General features: G+C 34.1%; 1 protein-coding gene across 1 annotated transcript in view; it reads left to right on the top strand.

Moving 5' to 3' along the window:
• The window catches only part of Csmd3 (CUB and Sushi multiple domains 3), a 1,053,984-nt gene that overhangs the window by 670,606 nt on the left and 367,866 nt on the right, over positions 1-15,512 (top strand). The window contains exons 17-20 of the mRNA XM_087898772.1: positions 4-142; positions 3,801-3,988; positions 9,673-9,861; positions 14,537-14,653. Of these exons, the coding sequence (XP_087754898.1) occupies positions 4-142; positions 3,801-3,988; positions 9,673-9,861; positions 14,537-14,653 (633 nt within the window). The remainder of the gene's footprint in view (positions 1-3; positions 143-3,800; positions 3,989-9,672; positions 9,862-14,536; positions 14,654-15,512) is intronic.

Here is a 15,512-nt window from a genome sequence, read left to right as displayed (position 1 = left end):
CAGCTCCATGTGGTGGCCACTTTTCAGCTCCAAGTGGAGTAATTCTCTCACCAGGATGGCCAGGATACTACAAAGACTCTTTGAATTGTGAGTGGGTGATTGAAGCTGAACCTGGACACTCTATCAAAATTACATTTGAAAGGTCTCTGCAAATATTTTTTCTATCTTATACAGAAATGAATAGATATTAAACTAGTTGACATTCACCATTCCCTTACTATATTAATAAATAATCTCATTAGAATAGTCAATTGCTGTATCTTGAATGCTTTAAAAGGTCTGCCCATTTTGACCTTTCAGCCTGATCTCAACTTAATTTTTTATTTGTTTACCATTGTAACTTTACTATTAAGATATGCAAGACCTTTTTGCTGTACATATGAAAAATACTGAGATAAGAACATATGACCTTTCATTTAATAAGTTTAGTTGTCCTATATTTTTAAGGGCTTGTGAATTCAACTTTGTTAGATGTCCAGAAGCAAAAGGGCTATGAAGAAAAACTAATTTAATACCACCTCCAAGTGTCACATATATGCAGGCGCTCTCGCATAATCACCCAAGTAAATACAGGATGCGTTCACCATTTTCCCTTGGGATTCTATTTGTCAAGGTTTTTATATGAACATGGTTACATGTGTATAAAAATTAGGTAATTGAATGAATGTTTAGTGATGACAAATCATGTATAATAACTTTGAAATGACTTTTGTAATACATAAAAATTTACCATCTGTTAAAGATAAATGCAAAAACTGATACTCCGCAAAGGATGTGCTCATTTTCTTTTACATAGAATTAAATCCGGAATTTCAGAGCATAGGATGCTCAGTTTAAGATGCTGTGGTTTGGGCTATAAAGCTTTATATTCCTAAAATTCTAAGGACTAGGATTAAGATCACTCTCAAGATTACTTTTTATGGTCTTTTGCTTTGGCTGGCTCTGTCCACTATCCACTTTTGTACGATAATTTTTCTTCAACTACCTGATAAATATATGTATAATTATGTATGTAGTTATCTTTCTATGTCTTAGTCTCTGTTTCACATATGTGAAGAAGATAAACTGAACAGATGACCACTCTCATGTTTGCATTTTGTCTAATTTCGTGTTCAAAGATTTATTCTCCATCATATAATTTTCATAATATGGGGGGTAACATTTCAACATGCAGATTTTTAAGGAGCATAATTTAATGCATGATGCTATTTATTATTTATTTATTAAATAAGTTACTTATTTAAGTTCATTATTTCATTTTGATTTTTAATGTCATATTATATATCTCAGGTTATCACCAATTCATTATATAAGCATGGATCAATTGGAAGACTGAATATCCTCTAAATAAACCGCAATGCTTAGACTAGAGTGTACATTTTAAACTCATAATAGCTTTGCAAACTGACTGTACTTGGCCATGGTTCATAGGCCCAGCATGGTGAATTCTGAATCAGGATCAATGTCAAAATCATTGCCATATGGCAGTTACAATAGCTTACAAATATGTTAGTGACATCCTCAGTATTTCAGACTAAAAAGAGCACAGTCATATTAACAGCCTCCTTTCAAGCATTCTTCATATATGCATTCATAATACTCTTTAACTAAGATGCTCCTTGTGGGACTAGATCCCTTTGTTTCTGTTTCTTTTTCCTTCCTTCACATGAAAGCATGGAAGGTCTTGTTTCGATTAGTCACGTTTATATATTTTCTGTGGGGATGGTACATCTGTGCATGTGTATGTGGGTATGTGTGAATATCAGAGGATAACCTGGGGAGGTTGACACTCTGATTCTTCATGTGTATCCTGGGGATCACACTCCGGTACTCGGGCTTGGTGCCAAATGCCGTCACCTGTAGAGCTCTCTCACTGCACTATGTAAGAGTTTTCTTTGGAAACTATTTGACAAGAATATATGTAAAGCACACTTCCTCTGCTTGCTTGAAAACCCTTGATTATTTAGCATATCTATGGCTTTTGTCAGAGAAGCTTTACCTTAGATGATCACCTGGTAATGACTGACAAGGATAGGAGTAACTTAGCAACAGATGGATGAGCAAGTTCTTCAAGTTATTGAGCAAACAGGATTTATTCGTTAGATTAGCAAATTAAATTCACTTGAAATGGGGCATGCATATGGCAACTGCTCCTGTGTATATGGACCTTAAAAGCTGTCGATGTTTCTTTTACTCTCTAAATATTATCTTGAGAAACAAAAAAGCATTGGGAATTGTTGGGTCTGGCCCTACTGTTCCATATGTTCTTGAGAACAGGAGTGTGAACTGAGGAAAGAAATAGACAAGGGAGAGAAGATAAAGTCAGGAGGGCATCCAGTGAATAATGTAGCAAAAATCCCTGAGTGTATTACTCACAGTCCTCATATAGCCCAATCAAAAGGAGAGGGCACATGACATCCACGATACAAAGAACAAGCAAGTGTAATTGCCTACTTACATTTCAAAACACCTGATAACCTATCCGTAAGTCAAACACCCCGTTGTCTGGCTTCTGAAGAACAAAACATCCAGTAGCCACATCTTTGGCCAAACATACTGTTATTTATCCTTGAGGAGTAAAAATAGGTTTGAACTCTCTGGCATTTAGTCAAGGTGGAACGGATTCAAAACTGTGGATTCTCATAGGAAATTGCTTAATACTTTCTGTAGTTTTTTGAAACTAAGTCATTTAATTCTGTTTTATGAGTCTTTTTAAAAATTAATATGTTTATATGGCATTTGTAGCAATGTGATTAATTATGACACTTTCTTGGATGTAGTAGGCTCATTGTAGTCTCAAAGGTAGTCCTCCACATTCCTACCCCCACACAGACACTCTACCTGATCTGCTTCATCCGTTCTTACATTGCTTCTGACTCCCACCCAACGTATTGTAAGAACATTGCAAATATTTTTCTAATCTTAAAAATACTTTGCAGAAGTTCTTTGTAATTAATGAATTTCATTATTATAGAGTTGTGACGCCCTTGGTTTCCATTACTTATGATAGTATTTAAATTGAAAATGCAATTTTAAAATTAAATCTCTAATAAAAATGAAGAAGTAAAAGCATCACACAATCAAATTAAACAGACACAGTCTATATACCATAATGAACCTATATAAATTTAAAATATTTTTAAAAATGTGAAGCCTTGTATTAAATTTTATAAATTTTCTATCAAATATGTATTTACGATTTTGTGATTAAAAACATGTTCTGCCCTAGGAGGAAACCTAGTTTCTGTCTCAAACACCGACATCAAGCAGTTCAAAACCACCTGTCACTCAGTTCCCGGGAACCTGGAGGCTTTTTCCATAGTCTGTGGGCACTTAACAACCCCACGTACAGACATATACAGCAAAGATAAAAATAAAACCTGAAGATCTTTAAAGCACTCTATAAAATGTGTCTGTTTCTATAAAGCAGAGGTCAGATTTGAGATATATTTATTGTTAAAGGAACATAAAACAATGGAGTTTCCATAAATTTGAAGATAGCAGGAGGGGATATTTTGGGATGTGCATAGCTCACGAATAGGTCATTTATTTACTAAGGATAACCTATAACAGTCAGAAGTCACTTTTATTATGAGTATGAGTACACATTGTTCTTACTGGTTGCTCTCACATATAAGATTCCTGTGTGAACAGACAGATATTCAGTGATACCTAAGACACAAGTAAACAAAAATGATGAAAAGGGGTTAAAAAAAAACCTTAATGGTAGAGTAATTAAACCAATAAAGTCCCATTCCACTATGTTTTCTGATATTTCTCATTGTATCTCTTCATCCTAGATTCCAGACAGAACTAAACTACGATGTTCTGGAAGTGCATGATGGACCAAATCTTCTGTCACCATTGCTTGGCTCTTACAATGGCACGCAAGTGCCACAGTTTCTGTTCAGCAGCAGTAACTTTATATACCTTCTGTTTACGACAGACAACAGCCGTTCCAATAATGGATTCAAGATTCATTATGAAAGTAAGTAACTACAAATATTCTTTATTTTCCCATTCTGCTTTCTACATGCTTGGTATTATATTCATATTGCTAAGAGAAGTGAGATATTTACTTATTAATTCTTTTAAACCAAAGTTTCTTTTTATAAATAATAAGTATAAAGTTAAATATATTATTCAAGTAAATAGTACAATGAATTTTTTTAAAGAATTGCTACCTAATATTCCTTTCAAAGGAAACATTGTGTCAGAAATATCAAATAAGTTCCGTACCTTCATGTTTAAATTATTTTGGATGGTTTAGGCTAGCAAATTAACCTTCAGTCATTATCAGTTTGGTACACTTGAAACAATAGGACTCTTTTAGTATTTACTTCACAAAATGAATTATTCTATCATATTTTACTTACATGAGTTTTAAACATTGTCAATGTAAAATATTCATTTTTTCATATAAAAGGTTAAATATATAAAAATTAAAGTTTAAAACATATATATATTTGATTGATAACAAAACATATGCTAAAACAAGCTGTGACCCAAAGTATGGGAAACAGTCCATAATAATCAGATCTTACTGCTTCCTTTAAGAGTCTCAGGTTAGGTTTACAAGATGGCTTAGCAGGTAAAGGCTCTAGCTGTCCAAGTCTGGCAAACAAAGTTGAATTGCAGAGCCCATGTAAAGTTGGAAGGTAGAAGAAAAGGATTCCATAAAGTTGTCTTTTGACTTCCACATTTACACAGTGATGTAACCACACCCTCCTACACATTATGAATATACATGCAGTAATATTGTTCTACTTTAACTTTTTCAATACTATGATTTGTCAGAGGGCTTGGAAATATACAGCATATGGAAATTCATTATTCAATGTCAAATCATCAGAGGAGCGATTCTCCGATGAAGGTTGATCTTCTCCTGCCAAGGCCTGCAGCACCATTGACTCTGAAATCTGTTGCTCACAGTTGCTAAGGCAGCTTGGTGCTTCCCCAATACCTGTACCATAGTGCATAATTTCATGTGCTTTGTATAAGTAATCTCATAATTACATTTAATATTATGGGCACATATGTCTGTGGATGATCAGAAAGATGACCTTTCATTTAGTTGTATAATTTTGATACATAGAAAATACAGTAGGACATGCTTTCTAACTAGGTCTCTTTGTCCCACAAGGAGTGTAGACACTTACAACCCTGCTTTGTTCCTTTTGATCTGACTAATTGCACACAATTAGCTCATTTTTCACCTCAGAACAAGTTCACACTAGACTAAAGACTCTTTGTAAATAGATTATAAGTTTAAAACCTTACAGCTATGTGCAAGGTCAGAGTCACAGATGTCCAACTAAGGTTGCTGCACAAGGCACCCTAAGCAAAGCATGCCAATTCTTCACTTGCCAAGTCTGCTAAAAATAGACCTATTTCTCAAAATTTGTTATTGGGCACTGTACCCTCCCCCTAATTTGGTTATAGTCTTACTCCTGAAACCTTAAAGCCCTTGCATTGCCATTGTAAATAGCTCAGATCTTTATTGCTTACCCTATGAATGTGCTTTCAAACAAAGAGAGGGCAGTTGTTTTTTTTTTTTTTTAAATCACTTCCATGCTCCAACAATAAAGAGAATTTTTAGGCTAGGAGATAAGAAGCTAAGAGGAATTAGAAGTAAGAGATTAGAATTAGAATAGAGGCAGAAGAAAAATGACTTCTTCAGAACAGAACTGTGTGAAAGTATTCAGAAACGCTAATATGTAAGTTTACTTCACTTGTTGTCACATCCAGTCTGAACTCTGAAAAGGACCTTTGGTTGAACCCCAAAGGACCTCATTAATTTCTATATTTCATGTAGAAATATACCTCTGATTTACAAATATTACACAAATTTATACATTTCTGACTCACTACATATGACATATATGAGTAGAAATATCTTTGTGTGTATACATAAACTTATTTATGTTAATGGATATGTAAGTTCTAAATTATATAATGCAATAAATTTCCATGTATTATAGATATATATAAATATGAGGATATATGTCGATCTATTTGCATTTTCTCCATGCCAAATTTCAGTTATGCCAACACCATTGGTTTAAGATGCTTTCATTTTTTTCATGTATAGTTTTGGCTTTCTTGTCAATAATCAAGTATCCATATGTGTGTGTATCTACAACTGTACCTTCAGTGTGATTTCCTTGAGCAATGAGTTTATTTTTATATTAATAATGTACAGTTTTTATTACTATAGCTGTGTAGTAGAACATGAAATCAGGGACAGTTATACCTCTGGAAGTACTATTTTTATTCAGTATTATTTTAGCTATTTTTTGTTGTTGTTGTTGATTTTGTGTATAAAGTTGAGTATTGTTCTTCCAAGGCCTGGAAAGAATTGTTTTGAAATTTTGTTGTGACTTGCATTGAATCTGTAGATTGCTTTGGTAATATGACCATTTTTACGAGGTTGGTTCTACTGGTCCATAAGCATGGGGATCTTTCCATCTTCTGGTATCCTCTTCGATTTCTTGCTTCAAAGACTTGAAGATCTTGTTATACAGGACTTTCCCTGATGGCTAAGGAGGTTGAGCATGACCTTAAGTGTCTTTTGGCCATTTGAACTTCTTCTGTTAAGAATTCTCTGTTCAGTTCAGTTCAGTGCCCCATTTTTTAATTGGGTTAATTAGAATTTTAATGGCTAGTTTCTTGAGTTCTTTATATATTTTGTAGATCAGACATTTGTCTGATGCAGTGTTGGTGAAGATCTTCTCCCAGTCAGTAGATTGCCTTTTTGTCTTAATGACAATGTCCTTTGCATTGCAGAAGCTTCTCAGTTTCAGTAGGTCCATTTATTCATTGTTGCTCTTATTGTCTGTGCTACTGGGGTTATACGTAGGAATTGGTCTCCTGTGTTGCAGACTGGCAAGCCTCTTGTTCGTTAATCTCTTCAGAACTTTTACCAAGAAAGAATTTGAAATTTTTCAAAGGCAATTTTTTTCTTTTCTTTCTTTTATTTGTTTGTTTTGTTTGTTGTTGCTGTTATTGGTTCTTTGCCTTTTTTAATATGGTGAGTTAAATTAACAGATTTTCATTTGTTTAATAATCCCTGCATCTCAGGAGTAAAGACTATTTGATCATGGTGATCTTTTTGTTGGGCTTTTAGAATCAGTTTGTATTTCACTGAACACTTTTTGCATCAATGTTCCTGAGGGAAACTGGTCTGTATGCTCTTTCCATGCTGACTCTAGTGTGATTTGGGTGGAAAAGTGACTGTGGCCACATAAAATAAGTTTAGCAATATTCCTTCTGTTTCTATTTTTTTTGTAATAATTTGAAAAGTATTAGTAATAACACTTACTTGAAGTCTGGTAAAAATCTGTTAAAAGAATCTGGTCCACATTTTTTGCTTTGTTGGGGGACACACATACAGATTTTTCATTACTGCTTCTATCTCGTTAGGTGAAAGGTATATTTAAATTGTTTATATGATTTTGTTTTACGTTTGGTAAATGGTATCTATCATACTATTTGTTCCTTTCTTTGAAATTTTCTAACTTTGCGGAACATTGGTTTATAAAATATGACCTAATATTTTACTGAATTTCCTTGTCTCTGTTGTTATGTCCTCTTGTCATTTCTGATTTTATTTATTAAGTATTTTTTCCTGCTGTTTAGTTAGTTTAGAAAAGAGTTTTTTCTATCTTGTTGATATTTTCAATGAACCAATATTTATTTCATTGGATCTCTGTATTTTTCTTTGTTCCTATTTAATAAATTTCAGCCTCCAGTTTGATTATTTCCTGCCATATACCCCTCTTAGGCATGCCTGCTTCTTTTTGTTATAGAACATTCAGGTGTGCTGTCAAATTGCTAGTATGAAACCTCTAGTTTCTTTACAAAAACATTTAGTGTCATGAACTTTCCTCTTTGATTAGTTTTCATTCTGTTTCTTGAAGTTTGGGTGTGTTGTACTTTATTTTCATTGAATTCTTGGGAGTCTTTAAATTCTTTCTTTATTTTTGTCTTGACCCAGAGGTCATTCAGTATGGAGGTATTTAGTTTCCATGAGTCTGTATGCTTTCTAATGTTTCTGTTGTTACTTAAATCTAGCTTTAAAGTGAAAGTCTGATAAATTGCAGAGGATGATTTTAATTTTCTTGTTATATCTGTTTAGACTTGCTCTATAACCAAGTTTGTGGTGTTTAGAAGAGAGATATTCTTTTGTGTTTGGGTGAAATGTTCTGTAGATATCTGTTAAGTTCCTTTGAATCATAATATCTGTTAGTTTCATTATATCTCTGTTTAGTTTCTATCTGGAGAAAATGTCTGCTGGTCAGAGTGGAATACTGAGATTACATATTATTAATATGTGGGATCCAATGTATGATTTAAGCTTTAGTAATGCTTCTTTTACAAATAAATTTTGATGTTTTTTGATTTAGGACATAGAGTTTATAATCGAGAAATCATTTTGGTGTTCTTTTCACCTGAAGAGTATTATGTGTCCTTCTTTATCTCTTTCTAATTTGTTCCCCTTAGGTTCTAGTTTAATAATTTTAAACTTGGTCCCATTCTCAGTGGCATATGACTGTAACATAATGACATATTCTAAGAATATTTACAACCAAAATTGTATAGAATAGACACATGAAAAAGAGATGTCTTAATTAGGGTTTCTTTTGCAGAGAAGAAACACTATGAACCAAAAGCAAGTTAGAGAGGAAATTGTTTATTCAGCTTACATTTCCATTCCTCTGTTCATATTCAAAGGAAATCATGATAGGAACTCAAGCAGGGCAGGAATCTGGAGGCAGGAGCTGGTGGAAAAGCCATGGAACAGTGTTGCTTTCAACTTGCTCCTCCTGGCTTGTTCAGGTTGTTTACTTATAAATTGTATGACAGCTTGCCCAATGGTCTGGGTTCTCCCCTATCTATCACTAGTTAATAATATGCCCTACAGTCTTGCTAACAGCCTAATCAAATGAAGAAATTTTGTTCTTAGAATTCCGTCCTCTAATGTGACTTCAAGTTGTGTCATGTTGATATAAAATTGTCAAGCACAAAGGTCAGCTATTGCTGGATGATTGAAGTGAATAAGTGAAGTTCTTAAGTATATTACAGAAAATTTAAAAAAGAAACATGAGATTTTTTTCAATGACAGGACAGACATACTTTGTTAAATAAAGATTTCATTCAGAAATTGTTAATCACAAGGAAGATAACCTTCAGAAGAATGCACTGCGAAAGATTTCAGACTATGTAAAATACCTACAAGTAAACACCCGACCATTAATTTTTTTTAAAAATTTAGACAATGATGTCTATAATTGTCTTATATTGCAGAATTCTGTTTCTCTACTTTTAGATGGTAAACAAAAATTTCATTAAACAAAAATTTTTTAAACAACAAATGAAAACACCTTCAGGAAACATTATTTAATATTATAACTGCTGTGTTTATAAAATATACAAAATGTATAAGAATACATTTTAATAGACAATTGCATATTTCTCTTATATTCCTCCCAATTAAATGCTATAAATTTTATCCTTATAGGTAGGACATGGCAAACACAGTTGCTAAATATTTTAAGCACATTAATTTATCTGTAAAATTCATCTACTATAGTTGCTTGATTAACTAGGAATCACTATAGAAAATCTGAATCCAATCATCTAATTGTTGACTTTTCTACTTTTGTTTCTCAGGTGTTACAGTGAACACGTACTCTTGCCTGGACCCTGGCATCCCTGTCCATGGCCGTCGATATGGGCATGATTTCTCCATTGGATCAACTGTTTCATTTAGTTGTGATCCAGGATACCGACTGAGTCACGAAGAGCCCCTTCTTTGCGAGAAAAACCACTGGTGGAGCCATCCACTCCCAACCTGTGACGGTAAGAATTCATTTATTTTACAAAATACACCTGTTCATTAACTGAAAGAAATTGACACAGTCTTCACAAACATGGTGCTAAAAATACCTTGAATTTTGACAACCCTTGTCAATACTACTTAAAAGATAAACAAAAAACATTGATAGTAAGTAATATTTACCCCTTGCTTAAAGTTTGGTTTTTAAAACAGATTTGGTACTTCTTTGAGGATCTGATGTATTGTACTTTAACCACGTTCATTCCGAATTCAAATCTCCTTCCAGATCCACCCTCCCAGACTTTACTGATTCAAATTTATAACCTAAGCTTAAAAAGGGGAATCAAATCTCTTTTCTGCTCACTCAGGTGTGGCCTTTTGTTAAAGGATGTTAATCCTACTAGGGGCCACAGCCTTAAGAAAAAAAAAAAAAAGAGTCTTCCTGTGTTGGTAAAGATTAAGAATAGCTCCTCATCTACAGGTGAAGTTTCATGGTTACCTTTCCCTCCATGCTTGGAGTTTTGTCTAGCTTGATCTTATACATTTCTTGTGCACCATGACACAATTACTTTGAGTTTGTAACTGTTAGTGATCTATATTTCTGGAAAATGAAGGGTTTTGTTTTTCTAATCTTTTAAAAGATTTTTTTTTATCTTACTGTCTTCCCAATGCTTCTTCTACAGTTATCCGGACATCATACATTTTAGGAGGAGAAGGGAATGTTCTATAGATGTCACACTTATGCCTGAGCCATCCATTGACACCTATTCTCTGCCCATTGACCAGGTGGAGGCTTTATAGTAATTACCAACTACTGTGTAATATTTCCTAATGGTATTTTGCTATATTCATAGACTGGAGTCTAGTGTAATTCTCATCAGAGAAGCTTCATCCAATGACTGACAGGAGGAGATGTAGAGATCCACAGTTAAATATTAGGCAGAGCTCAGGGCATCATACAGAAGAGTGAAAGGAAGGACTTTTGGAGGCTGAGGACTCAAGGATACCTTGAGAACATAACCCACAGAACCTATTTTCCAGGGACTATACAGGTTCACAGAGACTGAATTGACAATGGGGAGCCAGTCTAGGTCTGTCCTGTTTGTTACGGTTGTGTAGCTTGGAGTGCTTGTGTGACTCCTAACAGTGGTAGCAGTTACTCTCTCTGGCTGATTTCGGGACCTTTTTCCTTCTACTAGGCTGCCTTCTCCAGTATTAATATGAGATAGTTTACTATATGTCCAGTAGTCCTATCGTAAGTTGTTATTCCTTGTTTGATAGATAGCCCTGGGAAGCCGGCTATTTTGTGAAGGAAAAGTGGGTCTCAGGGAGAGAATAGAGGAAAGGGGAAGGACTGGAAGGAAAAGGGGGAGAGGAAATTGTGGTCAGGATGCAATATATGAAAAAATAATTAATTAAAGAAATAAAAACTGGGAAAAGAATTTCCACTGGTGATACTTGAAGGCTGCATTAATCTGTGAGTATAAACATTGTTAGGATTCAGTTTAATACCGCATCACTTTAGCAGAATAACAGTAATACAATCTTCTCTAAGAACTATGACTTGTCTATAGACAGTTTCATGGCCCTAATTACTATTCCAGATATAATATCTAACTTACGGAACTGGCCTTGCATTCAGTTGGGAAGTGGTGAGTTATTCCTTGGACACCATGTCACGATAGTGCTGGTAGGTGTACCTGCTCAGGTTAGATCTTTATAGTAGCTCTCAGAATTCTCGGTGGGAGAAAATGGATGATTCCTGGCCCCTCTGGTAGTGTGTGAAACCCCTTCCGGTGATATGAAAGCTACCCAGTAGGGAGGAGACCTCCAAGTGAACATCATCTTGATTTTTCCATGTTCTCAAGTATATGATGTTTTTAGCAACAGTATTTTGCTAGTCGACTATAAAGGGTAACTAAGAGCAATAGAGATAGCCTATAATACTTAGGAACTTTCTGATTTCACTTGCTAACAACTGAAGTTAGGGTAACAAATTCCCGATATGTAGATTTTATTGGATGGTGGTGTCTAGTGAAGTCATTGTTACTTCATCATAGGGTAAATTCATTTTATATGTGTATTTTTTGTATTTTATAAACCTTCATCAACAGTTTTTCATATGACTTTTTTTAGGTGTTTGTGAACAATAATAATAATTATGCTTCTCTATATTCCTCACCCTCTTCTGTCCTCATAACCTCCATCTCATTTAACTCTTCCTGTTCCATTATTCTCTATTAACCCTCTACAAGTGTGTACTATCTTCCTTCCCTTAAAAACCTCTGACTGTGGGTATTTTAAATGATACATGCCCATCCAAGACCTGATGTCTACATGTGAGAAAAAACATGGGAATTTAATCTTTTTGTGTCTTGGCTGTCTCACTCACAATGATTGTTTTCATATCTATTTACTTAAAAACTTAAGAATTATATTTTCTTGCCAGATGAATAATATATACTACATTACTTAATATACAACATTTTACTTGTCTATTCATCTAATTATGGATTCCAAGGCTCTTTCCATTGCATAGCTATTGTTAATAGAGCAGCGATGAACACAAATGAACAAGTACCTCTGTAGTAAGATGTAGAAACTCTTGGGTGTATTCCTAAGACTGTATAGCTGTGTTGTGCAGTACATTTCTAGCTTTTTGAGGAACCTCCACACTTATTTCCATTTTAAATTTATTGTAAACTGGAAAAAGAACTGTATTGAAAATGCCAATCATGTGAAAGTCTGAAAGTACACACTTGCTTCCTTCCCATGGATGTCCGTTATCTTAAAAATGAAATATAACTAAGCATACACAAATTTATACAGAGTTCTCTGGATGGAAAGATCCTAGATACAGCAAATTGCATGACAGTAACCACTTCTGCTTTCTTACTCTTTTCGGTGAAAATAAATCAAAATGGATTCAGTTGCAAACATATAAAAATGCAATGTGAAAATAAAAAAAAACACTTCCCCTAAGATTGAGAAGTGAAGTGGCATGTGTTTTGTGAGAAGTTATAGCTGGTTCATCTATGTATTATTTAGTTTAGGATGTACCTTCTATTTACAACACGATTTTCATCACCTCTACCTAGACCTCTTCATGAGGGAAGATAGCATTTGTCATTTCATGGTTAAATATTTAAGGACTTTCAGTGCTATAATATTTTAGGAACTGCTTTGTGCCAATTTGTTTTTAAAAGAAGGTTCAAAAGAATCATCATTTGGCACATGTTCCCTACACTTGCTACGATGCCAGTCATATAAGTCAACACTCTTGTGATTACACGTGACAAAACCACATACTCACATATGCTAAAAAAAATAAAAACAGAAATTGTCATTCAGCTCATCAAGCCTAAAAAGGCACAGTGGAATGCTTGTCATAGCTGATAATAAGCAAGGACTCAAATTTTACCTTCCACTGAGAGTTTTCTCTGTGCATTTGAGTAATCTACGGAAACAGGCGTTTTCCAAGAGTAGATCTGATAGCACAGAGGGCCTGCCAAGGAAGACAGCATGTGTACTTACATCTTCAAAGTAATAAAAGATGAAGAGCTCTTCAATGTTTCAACCACCTTAGGAATCCATAGTCAGGCTAGTTTCTACAGTAAGGCAGCATTTCTTATTCTTTGACTTGGTCTGTGTCAGGAGATCATTATATCCTAGGACTGATAAAATTATAGTTGTATAAAAGTATAAGGTTTGCTGACCCTGATAAAGCATTATAGTTGGCATGAGAAATAAATATTCACCAAGAGAGTAAGGAAAAGAGAAAATATTATCTGAACGAGCAGGAAATATTTAAAGCTATAATGCCAACCTTAATTTTTATTACAGGTAAAGCAGATAGATCCAGGTGCAACGTAAGTCCTCCTCATCTCTCCAAGCAAATCCTGACCTATATCTAGTTTTGATTTCTTCCAATTTTTAGCATTGATAAAATTACCTAATTGGTGATTTTAATGTATTCTGTAGGCATTGATAACTTTTACATGGTAGAAGATATAAACATTTCTCTCAAAGTACATGAATATTGATTCAGTTAATTTAATCAATGGCAGATCATAAACGTTTATTTGCCTTGACTTTTCTGAAATGTTGCTTGCAATCTCTATCATCAAGATAGCTGTGACTTCTGCGTCCAGGCAAGAATCTTGCTTTGTTTATTATATTCATTCTCAGTGAAATATGGATGCCCAGAAGATTTTAAAGCTTCTTCAACTTACTTCATTGCCTTAGAAGGAATCCCGTGATGTGGGACACATATCCCTCCAGGAATATACAGAATACAATTTTACACAATTAGCTCATTTTTTTTAGTGTATAATAAGAGAAGCTGCTAAACAATTAATTACTCCTGTTTAATTGACCATTAATTTATGCAAACGTTGCTTATAATTAGAACAGAGTAAAGATATACTTCAAATTCAAATGTGTAATCCTGAACTATGTTCTCTTGGGGCCAGTCATAATGCTCAGAGACTATTAATGCATTTTTCTTCCCTGGTGCTGCAATGGATGAGAGGATTTTGCTGTATTTGGAAGAGGTCTTTACACACTCCTCTTATTATGAGGAAGTTGATTAGACAAACATAATGGGACTTATCCTGTTTCAAGAGAGGAGATAAGAGATTTGTTCAGCCTCTGCCTCTCCAACTGTGACTGACTGTAATGCTCTTTCTGTATTTTCAGCATTATGTGGAGGAGATGTGAGAGGGCCTAGTGGGACAATCTTATCACCTGGTTACCCAGAATTTTATCCAAACTCTCTGAATTGTACATGGACAGTTGATGTAACCCATGGAAAAGGTAAGTAGTTTAATTCAAGACTACCATTTGAATTTTCATTGGGTCTATTATTTATTTTAGCCAAATTTTTCATGTTCAAAACTAGGTAAGAATAAACATAAAATTCAATATGAAGAAACATGTTGAAAATGGAGGCTGTGCTTTTGTTTCTTGGCCATACAAATTCAAATAATCACACCCACACAAAACTGTATTAATTAAAACATTGTTTGATCAATGGCTCAGGCATATTCCTATCTAGCTCTTACATCTTAGATTAACCCATTTCTATTATTTTATATTTCACCAGGAGGCTAGTGGTTTGTTATCTCACATTTTGCTTCTGAGGCAGCTACATGGTGCCTGTCTGACTCTGTCTTCTTTCTCCTTGCATTATATTTAGTTTTCCCACGCAACTATATTCTGCCCTGCCATAGCCAAGCAGCTTTTTTATTAAACAATGGTAACAAACATATTCATAGCATAGAGGGGAATTCCACATGAAAATGTGGCATAGGTGTTTATGCTTTTCTAGAATATCACATGTTCATTTTTAAATAAAAGTTTTACTAGTTTTATCTTCCTTTTCTTATGGTATTGAAAAGTAATAGTATTTGGAATTTTCTCATAAACAAAACCTGAAAGGCATCCATATCACATGGAGCTTAATTCCATTGTTTATAAAGTATTGTTTATAAAGTAAACAATAAAGTATTTTTTTATAAAATATTGTTTATAAAGTATTGTTATAATGGTATCTCCATATACAATTATAAGAATTCCATGAATACTTCTGTGTCAAATATCAAATGGAACATCAAGTATGTCTCACATCATTAAGATGAACTTTAAAATTGTGTTCAGTGCATAGCAGATGTTA

This window comes from Myodes glareolus, chromosome 19 (genome assembly GCF_982192425.1).
Source record: "Myodes glareolus chromosome 19, mMyoGla1.1, whole genome shotgun sequence".
Taxonomy (NCBI): Eukaryota; Metazoa; Chordata; class Mammalia; order Rodentia; family Cricetidae; genus Myodes; species Myodes glareolus.
This window is presented reverse-complemented; position numbering and strand designations above follow the sequence as displayed.